The sequence below is a fragment of the Phocoena sinus genome, chromosome 10 (assembly GCF_008692025.1).
Source record: "Phocoena sinus isolate mPhoSin1 chromosome 10, mPhoSin1.pri, whole genome shotgun sequence".
In the NCBI taxonomy this organism is placed as follows: domain Eukaryota; kingdom Metazoa; phylum Chordata; class Mammalia; order Artiodactyla; family Phocoenidae; genus Phocoena; species Phocoena sinus.
Window position 1 is genome coordinate 10,924,867 of NC_045772.1, and position 25,330 is coordinate 10,950,196.

The window sequence follows — 25,330 nt, forward strand, 5'->3', positions numbered from 1 at the left end:
TTGGGGAGCATCCATGTCTTCCCCTCTGGAGAGCCCTGTCTCTGACACTAGCTTTCAAGTGCCACCTCGAAGGCCCTGGCTCGCCCTCTGTGTAACTCTGAGGTCCCCTCCCTGTCAATCCTCCGTGGCCCCATCACTTCCTGCCTTGTTTTATGGACACCTGTGATGAAGCCGTATCTTCCTGCTCACATCCTAGACTCACCAGTACCCGATCCTGTGCCTGGCACACAGTAGGTGCTCATTAAATGCTTATTGACCAGAAACGAGGTGAACTACATTCTTAGGAGCCGCAGGTTCTTGGAGAACAGCTCTGGCCCTGCCTGTGGAAGTGAGTCTCCAGCCCAGAGGGTGCCCAGGCCTCCTGCTGGTGTCCGGGAGCAGGGATGCCTGGCAGGGGCCCAGCCCAGCCCCTGAGGGCCACCCCACCCTTGAGCTGTTCGGCTAGACCGCACGCTCCGCCTTCTGCAAACGGCCGTGGGGGCAGCAGCTTGGGTAAGTTCCCCTTCCGCTTCCTCCTGCCTCCTGTCCGCCGCTGCTGCTCCTTGCTCAGGGTGCCTCTCCAGCTCTCCATACCCCTGTGTCTGCAGAAGCGCTCCGGGCCCTGAGCTGTCAGCACCACCGCCCTCCAGGCCTCCGACACGATGCAGGCCATAAAGTGTGTGGTGGTGGGAGATGGGTAGGTACCCGGCTGGACTTGCTGACAGCTCCGTCCCGGGGTAGCCCTGGCCCCCCCCACCCCCGCCCTGGCCCCCCTGAGGAAGCCCTCTGCCCTGCAGATGGAGGGGGTCCCTGGGAGGCCGCCGGAGGAACGGCTCCCTTCTTCTCCCAGGGCCCAGAGGGAACCCCAGGGGTGGGCTGAGGATAGCTCCACTCTGTCTGCCCACCTCACCCCGGAAGCTGCCTGGGTGGAGAGTACAGGACTAGGGTTGGGGATGCCTGGGGCCCGTCGCCTGCACCCTGAGAGCTGAGGCTGGTCTCCCATTGGCCCTCAGGCTTCGATTCTGTGGATGCCGGCTCGGGGTGGGGGGAGGTGGGTCCCCAGGCTGACCTGGGCTCTAGTCACAGGCTTGCGCTGCTGTGTGGTCTTGGGCAAGCCACAGCGCCTCTCAGAACCTCAGCTTGGCCATCTGGAAAGAGGCCCATGCCCGCAGGGTTGATGTGGGGTCCCTGGAGATATTCTGACTGGTTGTCCTGCACGTAAGTGTGTTTGGTGAAGCCGACCTCCTGAGCCTCAGCCTGCGTGGCTGGGGAGCTTGGGAGCTTGCGCCGGGGCTGTGGGTGAGGAGCAGAGAGGGGAGGGGCGTGAGAGACAGAGCTGCGGGAGGAGGAGGAAGGGGGAGGGGCGTGACTGGGGGCCAGTGTGGGCCAGGCCGAGCCGAGGCGACTTCTCAGCTGTTACATCTCAGCGACCTCAGGTTGTCACGTCCCGCTACGGGCCTCAGTTTCCTCATCTGTGAAATGACAGCTTTGATGTGCCCGTCTCTCGTGCCTGCCAGCACTGTCTTAGGGTCCAGCCCGCAGGTACCGCCTGGGGTTTTCTGTAGGTCCAACCCCGACACGTTCCCGCTGGTCTGGCTGGGCAGGCCTCTTATCCAACCCTCCCATCCTACTGAGGGCAGCCTGAGGCCTTAAGAGACTCGATTTTCCTGGCCTGGGGTGGGCTGGTTTATCAGGCAGCCCTCCGCTGATTTCTGAGGCACGTTATCTGCCCGCCTGTCCAGCCCTGTTCACTTCTGCTTTATATCTGATCTGAGGAGGGGAGGGCGGAAGCCAAGGACAATGTTCCAGTCACTTAGAGTTACCTTGTTGGCAGGCCCGGGGCAGGGGGTGGGGAGAAGAGGGCAGCCGGTCTCCTCTGAGCAGGAAGTGACGAAACCAAGTTGGGCAGGGGAAGGCCCGGGGCTATCTGTGCCCCCTGCCCCCTCCCAGCCCAGCAGACTGAGGGCGAAGACTGCACGAGTGATGGCGATCACTACTAACTTTGTACTTACTACGTGCAGGCCCTGGGCTTAGTCACACTCCTCTGTTTTATCCTCCCACCAACCCTAATATTAGACCCATTTTACAGTCGGGAAAACTGAAGCTCAAAGAAGTTGTCATTTGCCCAAGACCTCATGGGATTTGAATCCTGGTCTCTCTGATTCCTAAACTCCATGCTCTTAACAGCCACGGTGAGGTGGGAGGGAAAGAGGGGGGGTCAGGCTTTCCCCAGTATTTGCTGCTGCTACACTGTGCCAGGACTGTGCTCAGTTCTTTTACCGGCTTCGTCTAGTTTACCTCTCGGTCCATCCTATGAGATGAACTCATCTTATCCCTATTTTCTGGATGGGGAAACTGAGGCATAGGGAGGTTAAGTGACTCGCCTAAGATCATGCTACCACTAGGTAGGTGATGAAGCTGGGATCTGGATCCCAGGGGAGTGATGGCAGAGCCCTGGACAGGTACCAGGGGCCTCCTGGGGACCCCCTGCTCTTAACCCTCTGTCTCACATCATTGTCACCTGGGGAAGCCTGTTACAATACGAATTCCCAGATCCAGCCCACACCCCTGATTCAGAATCTCTGGGGTAGGACCTTGAAGTCTGTCCTTTAACAAGCACCCCAGATGACTCTTAGGTGTGAGAGCGCCGATACAGGGATTCTCAGACGGGGACACTGATGCCCAGAGGGGTGGGCCTGGGTCTTCTCTGAGGGCTGGGCTAGGGGACTGGGCAGGTGCTGAGAAACCTCCCTGAGTCTCGGGCAGGGCCCATGACCACTGTCCTCTCGAACTTCCTGTCTTTCAGAGCCGTGGGCAAGACGTGCCTGCTCATCAGCTACACCACCAACGCCTTCCCGGGAGAGTACATCCCCACCGTGTGAGTTCTGTGCGTGGGCGGGGCGCTCGGAGGCTGGGGAGACACGCATCACCAAGCCCACCCCCTTTTCAGGCACATCCTGTGAGCCTGAAAGTCAGCCTCCAGCCAGTCTCTGCCTGCCAGAGCTGCCCACTGGTTCAGCCGGGGAGGCAGCAACCCGCGCCGGGATGAGTGCCGAGGGCTCCCAGAGGGGAGAGAGGCTGCCGCGGGGTGTGGGGAGGTGCAGAAGCTGTGCCAGGGGGCAGGCGGCCTTCCAGCAGGGAGATGCGGAGGGCTGGCGTGAGCAAAAGCAGGGTGGAAGAGGGGCTGGGGCGAGTCGTGGGGGGCCTTGACACCGGGAGGTCAGAGACATCAGGGCCCACGTGTGTGCCGGGGGAGAGGGCAGTGCCACCTGGAGGCCTGCCCTCGTGTTGGATGTGGTGGCAGGGCTGTCACCTGACGCACAGGCATGTAGGAGTATGTGGGGTGAATGGGAAGCATCGGCCCCCTCTCACCGATGCTCGGTGGCCCCATCCCTCTCAGGACAGCCCCCCAACTCCATAGCACAGCATCCAAGGCTCTGTGTGGCCTCCTCCCACCTTCCTTTCTGGCTTCATAGCCCAGTACTTTGCTTCTTGTCCCGTCTGCTTCCCGCCCCTGGTCACCAAGCACTCCCTGGGCATTTCCACCTCAGGGCCTTTGCTCCAGCTGCTCCCTCTTCCTGGACTGCTTTTCCTTCCCACGTCCACATGTCTAAGACCTCCAGGCCAGCTCCAGTGTCTGCTCCCCCAGGAAGCCTTTCTGATCTGGCCTGAAAGCGTCTCTCACTCCCCAGAGAGGTTTTGTCTGATCTTTGCCACGATCACGAGCCTACGCAGGGCAGGGGGCCACGTCCAGTTCTTTCTGGGTCTCCCCGTTGTCTTAGGAGAGGGCCTTATGCACAGTGCAGTCTACACATTGCCTTAGACACGATCTATCTGTTTTGAGTCGACCTGAATTGAACTTCACGGAGAGGCCCTAGGAGGATGGATCACTGCTACCATCTATCAAGGGCCTACTGTGTCCTGGTCCCCGGACGAAATGTCACACATGTGTGATCTCATTTGATGCTCATGGGAGGAGGTGGCTATTATTCTAGCCCCAGGGTGCCTGCGGGGGAAGCTGAGGCTCACAGCAGCTAAGGGGCCTGTCCCGCACAGGGTCACCAGGTGGGCTGGGCTCCCTCTACTGATATGTCTCCCTGGGACACTGGCCCTGGCTCCAGTTGCCTCAGGAACCCCAGCCCGGGCAGGAGGACAGCAGCGAGGAGAGGGCAGAGAAACCTGGGTAGGAAGCCTGGAAAACTGATTTCTGCCCCGGTTCATTTCGCAACTCCCGCTATGGCGCCAGTGACCCTCTCCGCATTGGCCCTTACCTGCACGCTCACCACCAATCACCAAATGCCGTCTGGTGCTGAGGGAGGGCTGGCTCTAGCCCTGAGCGGGAAGGCAGGTACAGAATCGGGGAAGGCAGCTCCTGCAGAAGGCCAGTCTCACCAGGACGGTGCTGGCGCTACCTGTGTCCTGTCTCTGCCTGTTGCAGCTGGGCTGGAGGGCCCACTTGCTCAAAGATCTTAGACCAGTTGCTTCCCCTCGGTGAGCCTCAGTTTTCCCTTTCTATAAGAGGAGGGGCAGGGCTGGGACGTGCCAAGCTCATTGCCCGGGGGCCTGTGCAGGGAGGTGGGAGGCGAGTTCTCTGGTGCAAGATGGTGGGACCAGCAGAGACCGAGGTAGGGCCAATTGCGCTCAGCAGCCCGGAGAGACTGGCCCCTGGTGGCCCCGAGTGGATTCGGTTGTCCTGGACAACCTTGTGGAAGGACAGACAGAATGGACCAGACAAGGTTTACCTGCCCAGGACTCTGAGGGGTTGGGTCAGAGAGCAGGGCCGGCTCCTGGGTGAGCCATCTAGGCAGGCACACACTCGGGTGGGTCCTGCACTTGGTTTAATGCTCAGATGTCCCATCCTGAGATTCTTAATGTTTGAACAAGGGTCCCTGCATTTTCATTTTGTGCTGGACCTGCCAGGTGTGTAGCCAGGCCTGCATCCCACACTCTTTGTCTTCCATATGGAGTTACTCGGCTCTGGACAAGCCCCCAGAGGGGCTCCTGCTACAGTGCTCGCACCCCTGTGACAGGGAGGGGAAAATAAGCCACCCTGAGCCCTTGACAGTGGAGGGTGGGGACAGCCGGGGAGAGCAGAGTTGGGGAAAACAGGTAGCCTGAGATCTCTGGCACAGAGATAGAGGTCAAGAGAGCTCTGGGGCTGGGGGTGGTAGGGTTTGCTGGGGCCGGAGGCAGGTGCCAGTGGACCAGATCAGATAAGCGAGAGAGCTGAGCTGAACTTGCTGCCTGCGGGTTGGGGGATAAGAGCTCAGGGTCAAAGCCCTGTCTCACAGATGGGGAGACCGAAGCCTGCTCTGTGGATGGCCCTGTGCTGGGGGTTGGGGATACAAAGACAATGCAGGAAGACCCTGTTCTCAGGTACCTGTGACATAGGGGTTCTCCCCTTTCCCCTCTCCTTATGACCATTCTCAAATGGAAGCCCAGGTGAGCTTTCAAAAGCGAAAATTAGAGGGAGCCACACCTCGGCCTAAATTCCTCCCTTAAAACCCACCTCTTACTCCATTCTGGTCCTCGGGGACCAGACACGCCAGCCTCCCCCAGGCTTCTGCACTCACCACTTCCATCACTCAGGTCCCGGCCGAGGTATCCCCTCCCTGACACACTGTCTAAAGCAGCCCCTCCCTCCGCCCAGGCCCCCTCCATCTCTCCACCCTGCTTGACATTCTTCGCAGCCCTTCCCCATCTGACTTCTCCCGCTGGGATGGAAGCTCCATGAGGACAGGGCCCTGGTCTGTCTAGTTCACTAGACCAGGGGTCCCCAACCTCTGGGCCACGGCCTGTTAGGAACCCTGCAGCAGAGTAGGAGGTGAGTGAGCGAAGCTTCATCTGTGGCTCCCATCGCTCCCATCACTCGCATTACCGCCTGGACCAGCACCCCTCCCCCTTCCCCCCCTCCTCCCCCGCCCCCGCCTCGCGCATTCCGTGGAAAAATTGTCTTCCATGAAAGAAGACATGGTGCCAGAAAGGTTGGGGACCGTGGCACTAGACCAGCTTCTAGAACAGAGACGAGCACATGGCTGGTGCTCTGTAGTGACAGGGCCAGCCTGGCAGGCAGGGAGGGCACGTTCCAGCCTGTCCTGAGAAGGTGCTGGAACTCAGCCACCAGCAGGGGGCTCAGCTCTGTGGGGGCTTGTCTCTGGGAAGGAAGAACACAGGTGGTTAATTTAGGTCGGAGGGACCAGTACTTGGTTTTCACCTTCCTTTGTAAACCGGCAAATCCAGCCCAGATTCCCCCGGACAGGATGACGTGCAGCCTCCCTAGTGGACGTACCAAGCTTTCCGGCCTGGCCTCGCACCTCCCCCTCGCCCCATACTCTTGTCACCGAGCGAGTTATTCCCTCGCTGTGTCCTGCTGGCTCAAGCCTCCCCGTTGCTCATACACGCCCTCTGTCCCCTTGCATCCCACCTGGGACACCTCTCCGCTCCCCCATCTCCTCCAACCACCCACCTCTCTCACCGGTGGCTCCGTCTCCCAGCTTCCCCTCTGACCCTTCTCTAAGACTTTTCCACCCAGTGGCCAAGAACCTTTTCCAAATGCAAAGCTGATCATGTAACCCCTGCCTGGTGAAGCCCCTCGGTGGCTCCCCATTGCCTGGAGGACCACGCCCCAAATCCAGCAGTGGTCCATGCCCCACCTGACCTATCAATCCTCCCTGGTCCCCAAGTCACAGCCATGTATGCCCTGTGGTCTCTGTGTTCTGTGAGTCCACTTTCTTTCCCCTGGAAGCTTGGGTGGTGGTCAGGTGATGCCCGGCGCTGAGCCCCCTTTCACCTGCCCCCCATACCCCTCCTCCACTCCATGCTGGGGTCAGGGCCGGGCCTGCAGCCCTGGGGGTGCAGAAAGAAGCCACACAGACTCTGGGTGAAAGCACTCCAGCCGTGTGACCATGGGCATGTCACTCTCGGGCTTTGACTCAGTTTCCTGCTGTGTAAAATGGGCACCATGGTAGAATCCACTTCCTGGGCTCACTGAAACGATCTAAATATGAAGGGCCTGGAACAGCACTTGGCACCCCTGGGTGCCCAGCCAGCGTGAGCTCCCTGTCCTCTCCACAGCTCCCAGTCAGCCCCCAGACCCCAGCTCAAACTCTGCTGAATCTCCAGCCATGAAGTCGCAGTGATGCTTACGCCATGAGCTTTTCTGAATTGGGTAACAGGATCTAGTTCTGGCTCTGCCCCCAACTGACTGCGAGATCTTGGGCAAGTCCCTTCCTGTCTGTGAGCCTCAGTTTCCTCATCTGGTAAATGGGAGTGAGGGTTGGCCGCAGTGGTGGTATAAGGTTCCTCTGGTCCTGGTTGCCTGTGGGTCTCTGAAGTAGGGGACCCCGGGAGTTGTGGATCATTTTGTCCCTGCAGTGATCCCTCAGGGTCTGGCAGCTGGTCCTCTGTGGGGGGCCGGTGACGTTTAAGGATGAGACTGTTCAGCTCCTCAGCATCTCCCCATGAGGTGGCTTGAATATCCTCTGTCCCTGGATCTTCCTAATGGCCCCAAGAGATAGGGCTTTTTTCACAATGAAGAAAGTGAGGCTCAGAGAAGCTGGGTTACTCACCCAGGGTCACACGACCAGGACAAGGCTTCACAAGGAACTTACTGTTCCCTCCCGCCTCTGGGTGGCTATCCCCGGGCGAATCAACCCCTGCTGCAGTGCATTTGTCCACCCTCTCGCTCACAAATGAGTGTACAGAGGGAGCCAGGTTCAAATCCTAGCTCCTATGCTTGTGAGCTGGTTGGCCTTGGAAGAGTTATTTGACCTCTTGGGGCCTCGGTTTCCTCAACTGTCTAATGGCAAGAACTTGAGGTTCTTTTATCTTGGGTCACTTGGGACTTCAAGACCTAATGTATGAAGGTCTCTAACCCTCTGACCAGCCCCAGAGCAGGTGTTTGGTGCTGCTACAAGTCCCAGGAACCAGCTCTTTCCCTGTTGCCACGGCCCCTGAGACCCTGGAGTTGGCTCAGAGAAGACAGATGCCTTTGGCTCAAGGAATCTTGGGGGATTTTGGGTGTCAGAATTTCAGACTGGACAGTGAAGGAAAGAGTGTCCCTGCACCCTAAGCTCATCCCAAAGGAGTGTTTCTGGCAGAAGCCGAAGAAAGCATGGGCACTTCTTTCCCCATCATGCCCAGCGACGTCTCCCTGAACAGTGCCTTCTGCCTGAAATCCCACTATGGTATGGGTGGCACCAAGAGTAGGTCCACAGGGAACCTACTACGCGCCAAGTGCGATGCTGGCCTTGGTGCAGTGAGGAACGAGCCAGGCTGGATGTCTGCTGTTTGGGTGCTAAGTTCACCACAGATTACTGAGTTGGGACGGGGTGGGGGCCCCGACCTGGCTGGGGCTCGGGAAAGGCTTCCTGGAGGTGACCTTGAAATGGGACTGGAGGGAGCATGAGTAAGAGTCAGCCCAGCACCAGGAAAGAAGAAGAGTGGGGAGCCAGGGGAGGGGCGTTTGCAGGAACTTTCCAGGCAGGAGGGAGCAGGGCCATCTGCGGAACTTAAGGCTGGACGAGCATGGGGTGTTAAACATGTCAGGTTACCCACTTTTTTTTGGGGGGGGGGTTGCCTGTCACAGGACAGATGTCTTTGGAGTTGCTCTGAAGCATTACGGCTTCTACAGCCTGTCACTGAGCCGTGTTCTGGGAGGGCTTCGTGGAGGCGGTGGCATCCCAAGGGCTTCAGTTCAGTTTGGTTTAACTCTGTTCCACCTACACTCACTAGGTGCCAGTCCTGAGTCTTCAGAGATGAAACTGACATGGGCCCCGCCCTCACGGAGCCCACAGCCCATGGCGGGACAGAGACACACTAAAACCAGTTCATAGTCAAGGCAAAGCAGTTGCCTGAGAGAGGGGACGACAAGCTCCTTCCAGGTCGGGGACAGGGAGGGAGGTGTCTGGGACGTTTCCCCACAGTGCGAGCTTGTGCGATTGCCCTGGAGGCCTCTCTGGTGTTGGCAGGGAGATGTTAGCCGCTGCCCCACCCTATTCCTTCAACATGTGCCTCTCCAGTGTGCGCCAGTGGCCTTTCCTGAAATCTCCAGTAACTGAGTTTTTGGTGTGCACTAGGGGTGGGCGGGAAGGCCAGGGAATTAACACCCAAGGACTTCCCTCTGCCAATGGGAGATGGAGAAGGTGGTTAAATACCCCAGCTCCCTGCCTCCTCTGGGGGATGCCCTGAGCTCAGTGGCCCCAGCCAGACGGAGCCCCGGTTCCCGCACAGTGACAGCTCAACAGCCGCTGTCCCTTCCCCTCGGCTGCCTGGAGTCACTTCCCAAATAAACCACCGGTGCCACTCCCTCAGCTCGGGGTTTGCTTCTGGGGGGACCCAACCTAAGACGGGAATGAACACTCATTCAACAAATATTGGGTGACTAGCCGCAGCGTCCAGCCTAGGAGGTGGGTAAAGTTTATTCTGATCATGCCTTGGAGAGAATGTTATGCAGCCTCGAAAAATCGTCTCTCCAAAGGGTAGGGAAGGGCAGAAAAAGAGTAGAGACAATGTTTTCCTCTTTATGCTTACCTGCGTTTAAAATTTCTTATGTAATTGATCAGTATTTAAGAAAAGTAAAAAATAAAACCCAACTGCGTAGAGCTTTGTGACTTTGGTCCTGTTGTAGCTCCTCTCTGGGTCTTGGCCTCGGCCATGGAACCATGGACTGCAAGTCCCTAGACTCTGGGGCTGGAGACTGGCCCTTCTATCTTACCTGTTCCCACAGGTTCGACAACTATTCAGCCAACGTGATGGTGGACAGCAAGCCCGTGAACCTGGGGCTGTGGGACACGGCAGGGCAGGAGGACTACGACCGCCTCCGGCCGCTCTCCTACCCGCAGACGGTAAGCTGCCCAGCCCTCCTCGTGGTCCTGGGCTTTGCATCCCTCTTGCCTCTGCCTGCTGAGCCCTGACCCTCCCCTTAAGGCCCAGCCGGAGGAGTCCCCGCCCTCCATCAGGCCCCTGTCATTACCGTGTCCTCTGTCTTCCCAGCCCCTCTGCCTCTTGGGCTGTGGCACCACCTGGCTCTCAGTGGGTGGGGCAGGCAGACTCTGGACCAATGGGAGCTCAGGATGGCCAGCTCTGGGGGTGCTAGGGGAGGGGAGGAGTGATGGGGGCACATCTGCAGGTGGCTGTGTGGTTGCTGGGCTCTCTCTCCAGGGTGGCAAGGAAAGCGCTGGGGCTGGCGACCAGATGGCGGGTGGGGGGTAGGTAGTGAGTGCCTGGCAGGGAGCATGGATTCTGGAGTTCCAGATGGCAAATGCTTTCACCCTTGTAAGCCTCACTTTCCCCATCTGTGGAATGGGGTAGCAGCAGCACCGCTACAGTGCTGTGTGAAGATTAACCACTTAGGACAGGCTCGGGCCGTTAGGAAGTGTTGGATAAACAAGCAGCAGCCTGGTGTAGAGGTGGGAAGGGAATCCCTACTCTGCCGGATCCTAAGCGCCCAGCATCCCCTGGGCGCTCCAGCCCTCAGTGGCTGCCCAGGTGTGGGAGAGCCCAGGTGGGATGCCTCCAGGCCTCCCCTCATGAGTAACCCTTGTCTGACCTCCCAGGACGTCTTCCTCATCTGCTTCTCCCTTGTCAGCCCAGCCTCCTATGAGAATGTCCGGGCCAAGGTGAGCGGGATGGAGCGGGGGTCTTGGGGGGATGGGGCAGGTGACCCTGAGGGAGGGGAGCACGGAAGGGAGGGACCGCTGACTTTGGCCTGCCCCTGGGGCCGCAGAGGATGTGGGCAGAGAGGGTCCCTAGTGCCACCCAGGGCTGGCAGGGGGCACTGGGGGTGAGACTCAGAGGGGGTCTCAGAGGGGGCTGTGATAGTTAGCTTTACTCTCTAACCTGTCCTCTCTCCTCCCCACACACCCTCATGACCCCCTATTATCTCCTCCCGACTTGGTGCCCCTCTTCTCCTCCTACCCCCTGCACAACCTCCTGCCCTGACCCACCGGCCCAGTGGTTCCCGGAGGTGCGGCATCACTGCCCCAGCACGCCCATCATCCTGGTGGGCACCAAGCTGGACTTGCGGGACGACAAGGACACCATCGAGAAGCTGAAGGAGAAGAAGCTGGCACCTGTTACTTACCCGCAGGGCCTGGCGCTGGCCAAGGAGATCGGTACAGGGCTCGGGCTCAGACAGGGGAGCTGGGTGCAGGGGGATTGGAAACATAGCGTCCGGGGCCAGGCTGTGCGATTCCACCCTGGGTGTGCCGTGTACTAGCTGTGTGACCCTGGACGAGTCACTTAGCCTCTCTGGGCCTGTGTTTCCTCCTCAGTGAACCGTGGCAACAGTAGTAGCTCTGAGTGGTTGGGAGAATTAGACGAATTCACGCCCATGAGCTCCTAGAGCAGCACTGCACGTGGGAAGCACTTTGTGTTAATTGTCATCATAGCATTAGTATAATCCATAAACAGACATTGAAATAAGTGCATTTGGACAGACAGAAGCAGGGATGGAGTGGGGTGTGCTGTGGTTTCTCAGAGGACGAGCAGCCGAGTCAAGCTTGGGTTTTCCGGGAAGGCTTCCTGGAGGTGGTGCTTCTGCTTGGGTTTGAAGGGTGACGTCTTTCCCTCTGCATCCTTCTCACCCCCCATTCCTCACCCTCCTGGCTTCTCAGCCCAACTCCTCTTTGCCTCCCGGCCACTGGGTCAGAGAAGTGACTTCTCAGGGTCACGCAGCTGGTAGGTGGCAGAACCAGGATTTGAACACAGGACCACAAACCGATGGCTTGGGGGCCTCCTCGTGGTGGCTCAGGGCTGCCTGCACCAGGGAGGTGACGACCGATGGGTCTGGCCTCTTCCGTGGCGTCCAGGTCTGCTGTCCTTTGCCTGGGGACAGGGTACTTGCCCAAGAGCCTGGGACCACCAGTGGGGTTTGGCCACTGTGAGAAGTGGCCCAGTGCCCAGGGTGCTCTGTGTCACCACAGGGTCCGGCAGACCCAGGGTTTGGCCCTTGAATTGGTGGGGCCTGCCGCAACCCATCCCTCCCTCAGCCCTACCACTCTTCCTTCCGCCGGAACTGGGAGGGCCCTGGGGACTCACATCTCTTCACAGGAAGAGAAACCACAGCCGTCACCCCCTCCTTCATGTGACTAGCCCAGTGACATGGCCGTCTTTCCCAGGGGCCTCCGCTGCCACTTAAACCCTGGGTCCTTTGTCCCATCCTAGGGGCTCTGGCTCTCAGGCCCTCTGGTCTTTCCTCACGAATATTGGGGGTTGCACCCCTGCCTTCTCTTCTTTCTAAACAGCCTGTCCCCCCGGACTCCTTCCACCCAAGACAGTGACTCTCCAGCCTGTGTCCGACCCCGTCCTTCTTAAAGCACAAGCTTTGGAATAAGATGGGGCCTGGAAGCCTGGATTCTGGTCCTGGCAATGACTGTCTGTGTGACCTTGGGCCGGTGGCTCCCCCTCTCTGGACCTCAGTTTCCCCATCCGTACTAGCCAGCCTAAACACTCCCTAAAGATCCTTTCTCCTTCACGAGGAGATGAGTTGGGGTTCCTGCCTTGGCCTCTAGCCAATCCATCTTGGAGCCAATACCAGCTGGGGGTGGCCAGGGGCAGTGACTAGTGACTTTGAACTTGCCTCGGACAAGCCCAGGCCAAGGGGGAGACCTGGGGGGCCTGCAGGCTAATGAGGACAGCAGCTGCCTCTGCCCACCAGTCCAGGGTGACGAGTTGTGGGGCAGCTCTGATCCCAGCTGCTAATCACAGCATTGAGTGCTTCCTGGGCGCTGGGCCTGTACATTCTCCTGCTTTATCGTCATAGCGACTACGAAGGAGGGACTCTCATCATCCCACTTTACAGAGGAGGAAACTGAGGCTCAGGGAGAAGTCACTGGCTCAAGGCCACCCAGCCGGGATGTGCCACGGCCGAGACTTGAACCCGGGCTGCGTGGCTCCCTCAGTCATGATCAGGGTGGTCTGCTGCCCCCACAGGTGGGCGACTGGGGAGCAGAGAGGGGGGACAGGCTGAGGTCCTGGAGTGGCCAGGCCTCTAGTCGGGACCCTTTCTCTAGACACTACTGATCCAGGAAGCAGGAGGGTGGCGGGTGCCAGGGAGGATGAAGCTGGAGGGTGTGGAAGAAAGAAGTGGACACTGGCTACGGTCCCTTGCAGGGAGACAGTGGCCAAATGCCCAGTGACACCCTTCTGGGCACAGAGGGTTATGGTGACGAGACTCCCAGACCCAACTCGGGGTGCTCCGTACCTGCCAGCTGAGCCCTGGGACCACTGCCCGTGCCCCCTGGTGGGACAATGCTCCCACGTGCAGGGGAGACACCCAGCGTGTGACTCAGGACAAGTGACATCCTCTCTGAGCCTTGGTTTCCTTGTCCTTGCCCCACACTTTCTTTCCCTCGTCCCTGGGCTGCCCCTCCTGAGATCTTGGCTCCCCTCTCCCAGCTGTGTGTCTCTGGCCCCGGGACATCCCCTCTCCGGGCCTGACTCCTCACCTGGGAAGCGGGGACTCACAGAATTTCTTCACAGGGTTGTCGGAAGCGCCCAGCTCAGTGCCTGGCAGGGAGCAGGTGCTGATCAGCGTTGGTCTGCTTCCTTCCCCCCACGCAAGAGCAAAGTTCCCCCTTCCTGCCCCTCTCCTTCTCTGTTTCCTGAAATCGGCCCCCAGGCCTCTCGCAGAGGGGGTTTTTCAGTTGCTTACTTCAGGGAGACTGCTTGGGTTGTAATGGACACAGGAGCTCTCACAGGTTCCTTCCAGAACGTCACAGAACACTGCCCCTGGGAGTGGGGCTCAGCCTACCTTCCTCGCTGTCTGTGCCCCGTGCTCCAGCCCTGAGTGGTCACGTGGGAGAAGGCTGGTCCCCTCATGGGGGAATGGGTGCTCCCCAGTTCCCATTCCTCTTGCTGAGGGCCCCCAGCTGCCCCTGGGGGAGGGGAAATGTCTAGTGTGTGACTTTGGATAAGTGACTTTTCTGAGCCTCAGTTTTCTCATCTGTAGAGTGGGGAGATGCGAAGGACTGGCTAGATGACATTTGGAATGTCCTAGTGAGCGGGCCACGGGTTCCTCAGGCCTCCCGGGGGAAGACGGAGGCAGGCATGTGGGAATTTTCTAGAAGAAAGTGAGGCACCGAGAAATTTGGTCACCGTAGCTTGAGCCCCTTTCTTGCCAGAAAGGTATCCTTCCTTAAATTAAGGGCTTTTGTGTCCAAGAAAGACACAGACCTGCTCTCATGGGGGCTCTTAACCTCTCCCTCTGAGTAAAACTCCCCCTTTCTGACATGACGAGACTGAAGCACAGGGGGGTAAATACCCTGCTCTGAGTGACACAGCCCAGGTGGCCGCCATAGCCGGTGCAGTTGTATGGCTTGGGAGGGGGTTTTGCCCAGCCCTGACCTAGGCCTCTACCCTCTTGCTGCCCTAACCTAGACTCAGTGAAATACCTGGAGTGCTCAGCCCTCACCCAGAGAGGCCTGAAAACCGTCTTTGACGAGGCGATCCGGGCTGTCCTGTGTCCCCAGCCCACGCGGCCACAGAAGCGGCCCTGCAGCATCCTCTAGGGGTAAGAGCCCCTCCCTCCCCTCCCCACGCTCCCCCCCCCCGCCCCCCACACAGCAGGCTCTGGCTGGGAGGGAGGCGTCCAGCCACTGTTCGGTGGCCCTAGGTTTCATTGGGAGTGGCATTTAGGCTGGGACAGAAGAGGGACCATCAAAGGGGCTTCAGGTTGCCCATTTGCCTGAGCCGGTCCTGCTCTGTGAGCCCAATTTCCAGAAGGCAGGTTCAAAGTGTCAGCAAATGCCAGGTAACCTGAGGCAAGGCGTGGTGTCACTGAGCTCCCCCTCTGCCGTCTCTGCAGCAGGGTGGGGAGGATCACGGCAGAAAGATACCTCAGCCCCTACCCCTTGGAAGAGGCCGCTTGAGCCGGGGAGACCTGACACCCACATATAGGGGTGGAGGTAGGACAGACTGAGTTATGAGGCTACTGGGGCAGAAGAGGGATGGGTAGGGGTTGGAGGCACCCACAAGGCTTCCAGGATGGGTGGGACAAGAAGGACGGAGAGGACTTGGCCAACCTTGAGCAAAAGCTGGGAGCTGGAATGAGCCGTGAGCCAGGAGAGCCGGGAGTGGGCTGTGGATTCTGCTTGGCCCCAAATTCTCACCCACTGCCTGTCTCCTTTCCAGGACACACCCAGCCCTCCCAGCCAGATGGTTCTGACCCCGCAGGGCCCCCACCCAAAGCCTCAGGACATCCCCGCTGGCCATGCTGTCCCCTTCCTGTGGCGTTTCTTAGCAAGATGGCTGCAGAGCTTGGCTCGTCACCTTCTCTGTGCTGGAGTCACCCCGGGGAAGAGTGTGAATTTGTAGGTGCTGCGTCCCCATCCCCTCATGCTCCTGCCTTCCCAGGGGCCAGAGGGGAGCCCCAGGACCGATAAGCTACCCCTGTGTTGCTGTGGTCAGATGCCCCACGTGGCATCATCTACCTGTTTACTCCTCCCTCCCAAAACCCGAATCCCCTCTGGAAACTTCGGGCCAGATGGTTGCCGGCCACCACTTATATACCTTCAGGGACGGGTCTCTTGCTCTCCCGTGAGGCAGTCTACTCCAATATTGATGGTCTTGCTTGTCTGAGGTTCTCCTATTGAAGCTAAATTAAGTGTCTGAGAAGTTTGCTCTTCTGGTCTTAGCGCTCCTTTTGGGGACAACATAAAACATTCAGATTTTCTAAATCTCTGTCGGCACCTGCCCAGCCAATCAAAAGGCTGGGTCCTGCTGACTCCTGCCACCTCTCAAGTCTTTCTGCTCCACTCACAGGATCCTGAGCTGCATTTACCTGTGACAGTCTTAAAACTTGCAGACCCTGCCAGTCAGGATTTCTGTCATTGCAACTAGGAACCCAATTCAACCTGCTTAAGCAGAAAATAAATTTACTGATTCAAGTTTGGAAATATCATGACTTCAGGTGCAGCTTGATGGAGGGGACTCAAATGATGTCATCAGAGCTCACTTTCCTGTACCTTCTGATGTCTGGTTCATTCTTAGGCAGGTGACTCTCAAGGGCTTCATCCTTCCCGTTTCAAGTTCAGCAAAAAAGAGCAAGTGTCTGCCCGCGGCAAAGTTCTAATTAAGGTTTACTCTGATTGGACCAGGTCAGGTCTTTTCAACCAATCACATTTGTCAGGAGAATGCTGTGTTCTGATTGGTCAAGCCTGGACTACATGCCACACTAGAGCATGGAGCGGAGGCAGCCCTTTCAAAACCATACCCACTAGAGTGGAGGGAGGGCTTGGTTCTCAAAGGGAGACTGAGAGCTTTGCCAGAATTGGGGAATATGGGTGTTGAGCAGCCAGAAACCCCTAGTCTCCACTACTGGAGGTCCCAGGAAAGTGTCCCAACAGTGTAAGGAAGCAATGCCGGACCCAGCAGGCACAAAACACAGGCAAGTTTCTTTAAAAGAGAGATGGGGCTGCTGTAAAGATTTACGAAGCTCATCCCTAAAGCACCAAGGTACAGGATGGAGCCAGTCCCACCTCAGTGTTTGCTAATTCACGAATGCCAGACTTACCAATCCTGCGGACGACTGTGCTTCTCTATCTAAATGTCATCCATCCATTCAACACGAATTCACTGAACGCCTACTGTGTGCCAGGCATTGTTCTGTGGTCCAGCCGTACACCCAAGTTCTTGCCCTCAGGGGCTGACACTCTAGAGAAGCTAAAATAAAGGATTAAAATAAAGAGATATAAGACCCCGTCCCTGACGACACAGAAGTTCCCCCAGTTCCCAGCCAGTGAAATGATTTGGGTTTCATTTTCTGCTCTTCCAGGCTCCCGGCCACTTCCACTGCCCCTCGTAGGTCCTGAAATTCTGATGCAACATCTCAGCTCACTGGCCTCCTGGGAGCCCAACCCTCTTGAAAGGGATGGGGTGCAGGGGGGAAATTCCGTGGCCTTTTTAAATTTCAGCTCAGACAAGGTCGTTATGCCTTTAAACTGACTTCTCTGAAACAAACCAAAAAACCACTAACACCGCTGCCCCACCCCCCAACGCACGACACAGATACAGACATGTATGTGTCAGAACTCACACCCTAAAACATCCAACGTTTAAAAGCCCTGAGAAGCCCCTTTCAGTGGGCCAGAGTCGAGGAGAGCCTCTTTCTGTTTCCTGCTCTTCCGGGGCCTCAAGATAAATTCAGGACCATCCTGGTGGCCCCAAGGCCTGGCTGCATCCCACCTCCCTCACTCCTCCTGCGCTTACACCTCCTCTGCCACGTGCCTCTTCCCCTGAGCCTACCCCAGTGGATGCAGTCCTTGTTTTTTTTTTTTTTTTTTTTTTTTTTATAAATTTATTTATTCATTTATTTATTTTTGGCTGTGTTGGGTCTCCGTTTCTGTGCGAGGGCTTTCTCTAGTTGTGGCAAGCGGGGGCCACTCTTCATCGCGGTGCGCGGGCCTCTCACTGTCGCGGCCTCTCTTGCTGCGGAGCACAGGCTCCAGACGCGCAGAGCTCAGTATTTGTAGCTCACGGGCCCAGCTGCTCCGTGGCACGTGGGATCTTCCCAGACCAGGGTTTGAACCCGTGTCCCCTGCCTTGGCAGGCAGACTCCCAACCACTGCGCCACCAGGGAAGCCCAGTCCTTGTTTTATACCAATAATACAGTCAGGAAATAAATCCTCTCACCATTGTGTGGTTTCACCCGGCACATATGATCTCATTTAATTCTCCTAGCAGCCTTCCAATGTAGTACTAACAGCTCTGTTTTGCAAAGAAGGAAACAGAGGCACAGGAGTTAGAGCTCAGTTCACTAAGGCAGACACTGTACTTTTCCACCTGACACCACTACTTCCATCCTCTTTGCTAACGGGATTCTACTTTTGTGCAAAGCAGCAGTGTATTTAGCCCCAGACAAAAATACTTGTTCCCAGCCTGCTTTGCAGCTGGAGTTCCAAGTTCGCACAGTTCTGGCTAACAAGACATAAGTGAAAGTCAGCTGGAAAGGTAGCTTCTGTGAAAGTTTTTGTTTTCTTCCATAAAAAAATAAGGGACCCAGCCAACACTGACCATTGCCCTGGCCCCTTCCTTGATGAATACTGATGAGAAGTCTGGAGCTGCAGCAGCCATCTTATGAACCTGAAGCCACAAACATGAAAATACAACCTAACATGCTAAGAATGGAGTAGCAGAAAGATAAAAAGAGCCTGGGTTCTTCACAGCTTTGGTCAGCAGCTGAACGAATGCCAGTGGCTGCCTTATTAAGGGAACAGAGCAAAAATGAAACCACTTATTTGTTTATGTCACTGTTAGGCCTTCTGTTACTGTTAGTTGACAGCATTTGTAACTGAGGTCTTAGGACTCCCAGCTCTGTGTTCCTTCTGCTGTATCATTGTGTCCAGAACTCACTGAGCATGGGGTGAGTCACTCGTTTCTGCTTTGCAAATTGGCTGAGGACCAGAACCCCCTTCAGATAGGAAAGAGAAACCTCGAGGGAAGTCGGTGAGGAGTTTTGAAACAGGAAGAACTGTTAGCTGTGGGCAGGAGCTGACAACATGGCGATGCTCACTCATTTGACAGCAGCCACTCCCACGGACCCGCCTGGTGCCAGGCCCAGGCTGGGTATCAGGGCTTGGGTGCGTTATATTTGGCCTCTTGCAATAAAATTATCATCTGGTGGCAAAGGAAAGCACCTGCCAGATAAGCCTACTTCATTTGGGGCTCTCTGTCTTGGAGCCTGGCTTCTCCTTGTGTCTTCTTCCAAAGCAGAGGCCTGGGGGTCACGAAGACTTCTCCCATTCTGTCCCCCCAGCATTCACTGGTCACCAAGCCTGGAACATTCAGCTTCCCAATATCTGTTAAACCTACCCCTCATCTGGCCCACTGCCACTCCCTACTATAGGTCTTGCAACCATCCCCTGGACAGTAGCTACGGCCTCCTCACTGGCCTCCCTGCCTCCACTCTCCCTGCCTTCTCCAACCTTCATCAGGAAGGCTGGCGGAATCTTCCTCATTTACAAACGTAATTATGCCACTCAGATACCTCGGTGTAGCGTCACCATGATCCTAGCAAGTACCTGGCACCTAGTGGATGCTGATAAATGTCTGTTGTTTATATAAATGAATAAGCAGGTGAAAGAAGGGACTTTAAAGGAGAGAGAGAGAGACCCAACCCTTCTAGTGACCCAGCTGGGCCCAGCCTTCCAACATCCTCACCATGGCATCAGTCATGTGCTTGAGCCATCTTGGATGTGCCAGCCCAGTCGAGTCCCCAGATGACTGCAGCCCCAACCGGCACCGAGTGGAGCAGAACAGCCTCTCCACTGAGCCCAACCAACTCACACAATCGTGAGCGAGGACACAATGGTATACTGAAACAACGCCTCTTCTGGGGCCAAAGTCCTTGCTGTCTCTTCCTTTGATCTCTTACCTCTCCCCGCTACCCTCTGAACTCCTCCACTGCCCAAGAAATATTCACCTCTGGGGACATCTGATTCCACCTAGGCCTCATGGGATGTGCGAGGCAGGGCAGAGTAAGCTCTGGGGAGTGAGACAGATCTAGGATAGTTCTAGAAGACTTCTGAAGGCTTTGAGAAAGTGAGATGATGAGCAGTCATCCGTATAATCTGAGGTCCAGATCAATTCAGTTCCCATGTGCTAAGACTATGCTCTGTGCCAAGTGGTGCTGGGAGCTGGAGGTGCAGAGAGGGGTGAGACCCAGCCGTCTGCTCCCCAGGGGCCCAGAAGCCAGTGGGAGAGACAGACGTGTAAATCAACACCTGCCACGGGGTTTGATCAACATACCACAAAAATGTACTCAACAGCAAACGGAAGAGACCCTGGTTTCAAGGCGTCAGGTAGAGATGCTTCCGCCCCCTCACCCTGGCTGAAAGGCAGCCTGACTACAAGGAGAGCACAAAACAGAAACACAGACTCTCTTCTTCAAAGAAACCAGGAGACACCTGTGACCCCAAACCACAGCACGCAAGCACAAAGAGCAGATGGAGGGGTGGTAAATGATTTAACAGAGCCCAGGAAAGGCAAACCTAAGTGCCTGCTGTTCCATGGCAGGGTGGGGTGGGAGGCTTGGAGATGGGGAAGATGCAACGAACTGGCCTTACAGAACCACAAGGGGGCTCCAAATTAGGGGACCCAGATACCACAGATGGCGAGGCAGGAGCCTGAAAACAGGTGGGTTGTTTGGAAGTCTGTATAAAGAGCAGTTAGACCCCCTGGCCCTCTCCCCTGCGCTATGCAGCCTGGCAACAACCCTTCCCTAACACGGGCAGGGAAACCCAACTGGAGAGCTCTGGACCCAAGGACACCAGCCGCAGAGCAGGTGCGGGTGAGGCTCCAGACTGATTATTGGAGATGTGGCAGTCTTGATTACTCTTAGCAGATAATCACTCCCTCCATCCTCTACCTCTGGAGGAGGAGCGTACTTTCCCACTCCACTGATGCTGCCTTGGCCATGTGACTTGCTTTTGGCCAGTGGGATATTAGCTTATGCCTCACAAGGAGAGATTTGATGTGCTTGCCCCATGTTCTCTTGTGCTGACAAAAGGACAGGCCCTGCTGGTTCTAAGAGTATAAAAGAAATAGAGAGCAGGGGTGTCCAGATGGCCTGCAGGCCTGCAGCTCAAAGCAGATCAGCCTGGCTGAGCCCAGCCTACATCAGCCAATCCCTGCTGACCTGAGGGTGTGTAGTGAAATAAATGCTTATTGCTGTGTACCACAGAAATTTTTGCGGTTATTTGTTACACAGTAGTAGCTGACTGATATGGGAGGATTCAGTGAAAGTCTGAAGGCTTAACAGGTTGATCCCAGCTCCCTTCCCTCACCCAATTTAGGAATGCAAGCACCCAGGCATACATTCATCCCAGACAGGAAGCTGTGGATGGGATCTGACCACCCCAGTGAAAAGTCTTACAGATGCTGACAGCTGGTGGCATCTGGATGTTCTTGACAAAACGTTCAGCTCTTCCTACAGAGGTGTTCACTATTTTGCAAGCCCTGTTCACTATTTTACATAGAGCTTCCAGTCCAATTTTTAATGCTTTATTCTGCAAGATGAATGGATAACCAAAGATGACTGTTTAATTGAGGAAAGTTCTAACATGAAAGAGATCCAATGAAACAAATAGAAAAAAAGGAACTAGCAAGAAATAGAGATAATGCAGCGATCAGAAGAAAACGTTAAAGAAACCATCACTGCTATCCTTAGAGAGAAAAGGAAACATATTATATCCACAAATAAATACAGAATACCATAACAAAGGAATAATCAGGAAACAGAGAAGAGCTCTTAGAAATTAAAAATATGTTGATTAAATTTTTTTAAAAATAGAGATGCTGGAAAATAAAATAGAGTAAAAAAAAAAAAAACACCTCTCAGAAGATAGAATAAGTTGGTAAAAGTAAACAATAAGAAAATTAGGGCTTCCCTGGAGGCGCAGTGATTGAGAGTCCACCTGCCGATGCAGGGGACACGGGTTCGTGCCCCGGTCCGGGAAGATCCCACATGCCGCGGAGCGGCTAGGCCCGTGAGCCATGGCCGCTGAGCCTGCGCGTCCGGAGCCTGTGCTCTGCAACGGGAGAGACCACAACAGTGAGAGGCCCGCATACTGCCAAAAAAAAAAAAAAAAAGAAAATTAAAGGATTACAAAAATGGGCAGAAGACCTAAATAGACCTTTCTCCAAAGAAGATATACAGATGGCCAACAAACACATGGAAGGATGCTCAACATCAACATCACTAATCATTAGAGAAGTGCAAATCAAAACGACAATGAGGTATCACCTCACACCAGTCAGAATGGCCATCATCAAAAAATCTACAAACAATAAATGCTGGAGAAGGTGAGGAGAAAAGGGAACCCTCTTGCACTGTTGGTGGGAATGTAAATTGATACAGCCACTATGGAGAACAGTATGGAGGTTCCTTAAAAAACTAAAAATAGAATTACCATATGACCCAGAAATCCCACTACTGGGCATATACCCTGAGAAAACCATAATTCAAAAAGAGTCATGTACCACAATGTTCATTGCAACACTATTTACAATAGCCAGGACATGGAAGCAACCTAGGTGTCCATCGACAGATGAATGGATAAAGAAGATGTGGCACATATACACAATGGAATATTACTCAGCCATGAAAAGAAACGAAATTGAGTTATTTGTAGTGAGGTGGATGGACCTAGAGTCTGTCATACAGAGTGAAGTAAGTCAGAAAGAGAAAAACAAATACCGTATGCTAACACGTATATATGGAATCTAAAAAAAAAAATTGTTCTGATGAACCTAGGGGCAAGACAGGAATAAAGACACAGCCGTAGAGAATGGACTTGAGGACACGGGGAGGGGGAAGGGTAAGCTGGGCCGAAGTGCGAGAGTAGTGTTGACATATCTCCACTACCAAATGTAAAACAGATAGCTAGTGGGAAGCAGCCGCACAGCACAGGGAGATCAGCTCGGTGCTTTGTGACCACCTAGAGGGGTGGGATAGGGAGGGTGGGAAGGAGATGTAAGAGGGAGGGGATTTGGGGATATATGTATACATATAGCTGATTCACTTTGTTATACAGCAGAAATTAACACAACATAGTAAAGCAATTATACTCCAATAAAGATGTTAAAAAAATAAAATTATACAAAAAAAAAAACAACAACCCAGATAACCAACAAGGACCTACTGTACAGCACAGGGAACTATATATATATATATAACTGAATCACTTTGCTGTACACCTGAAACTAATACAACATTGTAAATTAATTGTATTTAATAAAAATTAAAAAATAATCAAAGGATTAATCTAGGAGGCCAGTAGTAAATTAACAAAAGTTCCAGAAGGAAATAATAAAAGATCTTCCCTAGAACTGAAGAACACAATTCTTCAGATTAAAATAGTTTGCTGCATGCCCCAAACACTTGCTGTTGCGGGGGACATGACCCAAGCGTTATAAAATTTCAGAAATTTAGGGATAAAACAAAGACCCTAGAGGCTTCCAGAATAATGAAAAAAGCTACCTAAAGTTACACACAAAATATTGAAAATAAGAATAGGGCTGGAAGCTAGAGACATGAACAGATGCCTTCTACCATCTGAGTCATAGTCTAGATCCTCAACCTAGAATTCTAAACCCAGAAGGGCTATCAACAAGTGTGAGAGGAGAATTAACAATTTTCAAACCTGCATCCTTTCTCAGGAAGTTACTGGAGGGTGTAGGCCAACACAATAAGGGAGTAAACCATTGAAGAGGAAAGTGTGGGATTCCAGAAACAGGACAGAACATAGGAAGAAGATGAAGGGAATCACTGATCTGATGGTGGAGAAAGAATCCCAGGGTGTCAGCTGTGCACAGGCCTGGGGGACAGCTGGGGCAGAGAGGAGGAGTTTAGGAGTCTCCAAGAAAAAATTATCACTGAGATTAGACCCTGGAAATTCCACTGTGCGGTTTTTATGAAGCTACAGGAGTGTATGGAAATACTTAGTCCATGAAAACTAAAAATTTTTTTTTAAAAAAAACCTTGAGCAAATGAAAAAATGAGACAATTATTAACTCCTGGCTGAACAGGAAATAATATTTACACTGCATTAATAATGGAAACACTGAATATGCATTTAACGGGAAATACGTTATGTTGAGAGGATAGGGAAAAGGGACCAGAGTGTGCAAGAAATCTAAATTCTTCATTTTCCTTAATATGAAGTCAGTAGATAATAGGTAAAGTTGGGGATTCAAGTGGTAGAAAAATAAACCGGCTATTTAACAAGATGGAAATAAATACAAGGAGAAATAGCTAAGAGGGTGGAACTGCCTCTGGGATAGAGGATGGGTCAGGGCCACGGGAGAACTCCTATTTTTTGCTGTTGTAAGTCGTTTTTAGCACTATTGGTTTTTAAAATTTACTTGCAAACAGTACTTTGATAAAAACATATTAAAAATAATTGCGTTACAGATGAAAAGGAAGCCCAGAGGAGGGAGCGTCAGAGAATGAAAAGGCTTCAGAGAGGGCTCCCCTGAGCAGCTGTTGCCCTAAACCTGTTGAAGGATGAAGAGAGGGCCAGGGAACAGCCTGTGCAAAGGGCCTGGGGCATGTGTGTTCAGCCCGAAGGCCATGGCTCTTAGAAAGAGAGGAAGGGTGAGTGGGAAGAGAAGCAGGCAGAGGCAGCTTACATGGGCACCCAGCCACGGTAGGCATTGCAGATTTTGTTCTACAGCAACAGGTGGCCCTAGGATGGTCTCAAGGAGCAAGCAACTGGCGTGATTTGTTTTTTTTTTTTTTTTTTTTTTTTTTTTTTTTTTTTGTGTGTGTGTGTGTGGTACGCGGGCCTCTCACTGCTGCGGCCTCTCCCGCCACGGAGCACAGGCTCCGGACGCGCCGGCCCAGCGGCCATGGGTCACGGGCCCAGCCGCTCCGCGGCATGTGGGATCCTCCCGGACCAGGGCACGAACCCGCGTCCCCTGCATCGGCAGGCGGACTCTCAACCACTGCGCCACCAGGGAAGCCCGCGTGATTTGTTTTTAACAGGCTCTTTCTCCTTGCGGAGGAGGGGGTGAGGGCAGAAGCAGGGGGACCAACAAGAGGTGATGGTGGTTTGGCCCAGAAGGGAGGCTCCGGGGATGGAGAGCAGTGGACAGGTTAGAAAGATGAGAGTTCGAAGTAAAAGCAATAAGGCTTGGTGCGGGGAGTAGTGGGGACAAGCTGACAGGCATTTCCTTCATTTGACCTTCACGTGAAATTTTGGGGCTGGGTGGGCAAGGGAGCACATTATACTGAAGAAGGTGCGCAGAGGAGTTTTTCAAAGTTATGCTGCTTGACTGAAGCAGATCTGGGGCTCAAACTCACCTGCCTAGTCTGCTAGCCCATCTCTCCCGACTGCAGGAGGTGTCCCTGGGAAGGGCTGCTGGGTAAAGAGGTTAACTGATTCTAATTCCCAGCAATCCTATGCAGTAGGTCTTGAAGAAGAGGGACTGAGGCTCAGAGAGGTTAAGTCACATATCCAAGGTCACACAGCCAGTAAGTGGCAAAGCTGAGATTCAACCCCAACAGGAGACAGTCGGGGCTGATGAACCAGAGGACACCCTTAATAGGGACTCCAGTGACGAAGCCGCAGGGGCTGGGCTGGGAAGGCGTTTTGGCTCATCTTAGTTGAGAGGACAGACCTCAGCATTGGTAGCTGATTCCCCCACCCTGCCCTGTGGCCGGCTCTGGCCTGGGCATTGTGGAGGAGAAGGAGGCGGAAGAGGCTCTGTCCTGGCTCTCAGGGAGGGAGAAGCCTAGGCCCCAGCTCCTGGAAAACCGCCTGTCCGACGGCAGAGGCACAGTCATTGGTCTTGGGGAGCCTTCCAGTCTGAGGGTGGAGACGTGGCCCTAGTTTTAAGGAGCCCAGGGTCT

At 54.6% G+C, this 25,330-nt stretch overlaps 1 protein-coding gene across 2 annotated transcripts; it reads left to right on the plus strand.

Annotated features, from left to right (window-relative positions):
- The first annotated feature begins 501 nt into the window (after positions 1–501).
- On the plus strand, positions 502–15,880 carry RAC2 (Rac family small GTPase 2). Of its 2 annotated transcripts, none has more exons than XM_032644803.1 (7): positions 502–676; positions 2,786–2,857; positions 9,707–9,824; positions 10,536–10,598; positions 10,934–11,093; positions 14,359–14,491; positions 15,112–15,880. In XM_032644803.1, exons 1-6 carry the CDS (start codon positions 642–644, stop codon positions 14,487–14,489), a joined length of 579 nt encoding a protein of 192 aa, XP_032500694.1. In that variant the 5' UTR covers positions 502–641; the 3' UTR covers positions 14,490–14,491; positions 15,112–15,880. The 2 variants fall into 2 exon arrangements, with proteins under 2 accessions (XP_032500694.1, XP_032500695.1); XM_032644804.1 differs by lacking the exon at positions 15,112–15,880 and adding an exon at positions 13,015–13,018 and having other exon boundaries at positions 14,359–14,419.
- Positions 15,881–25,330: the final 9,450 nt, after the last annotated feature.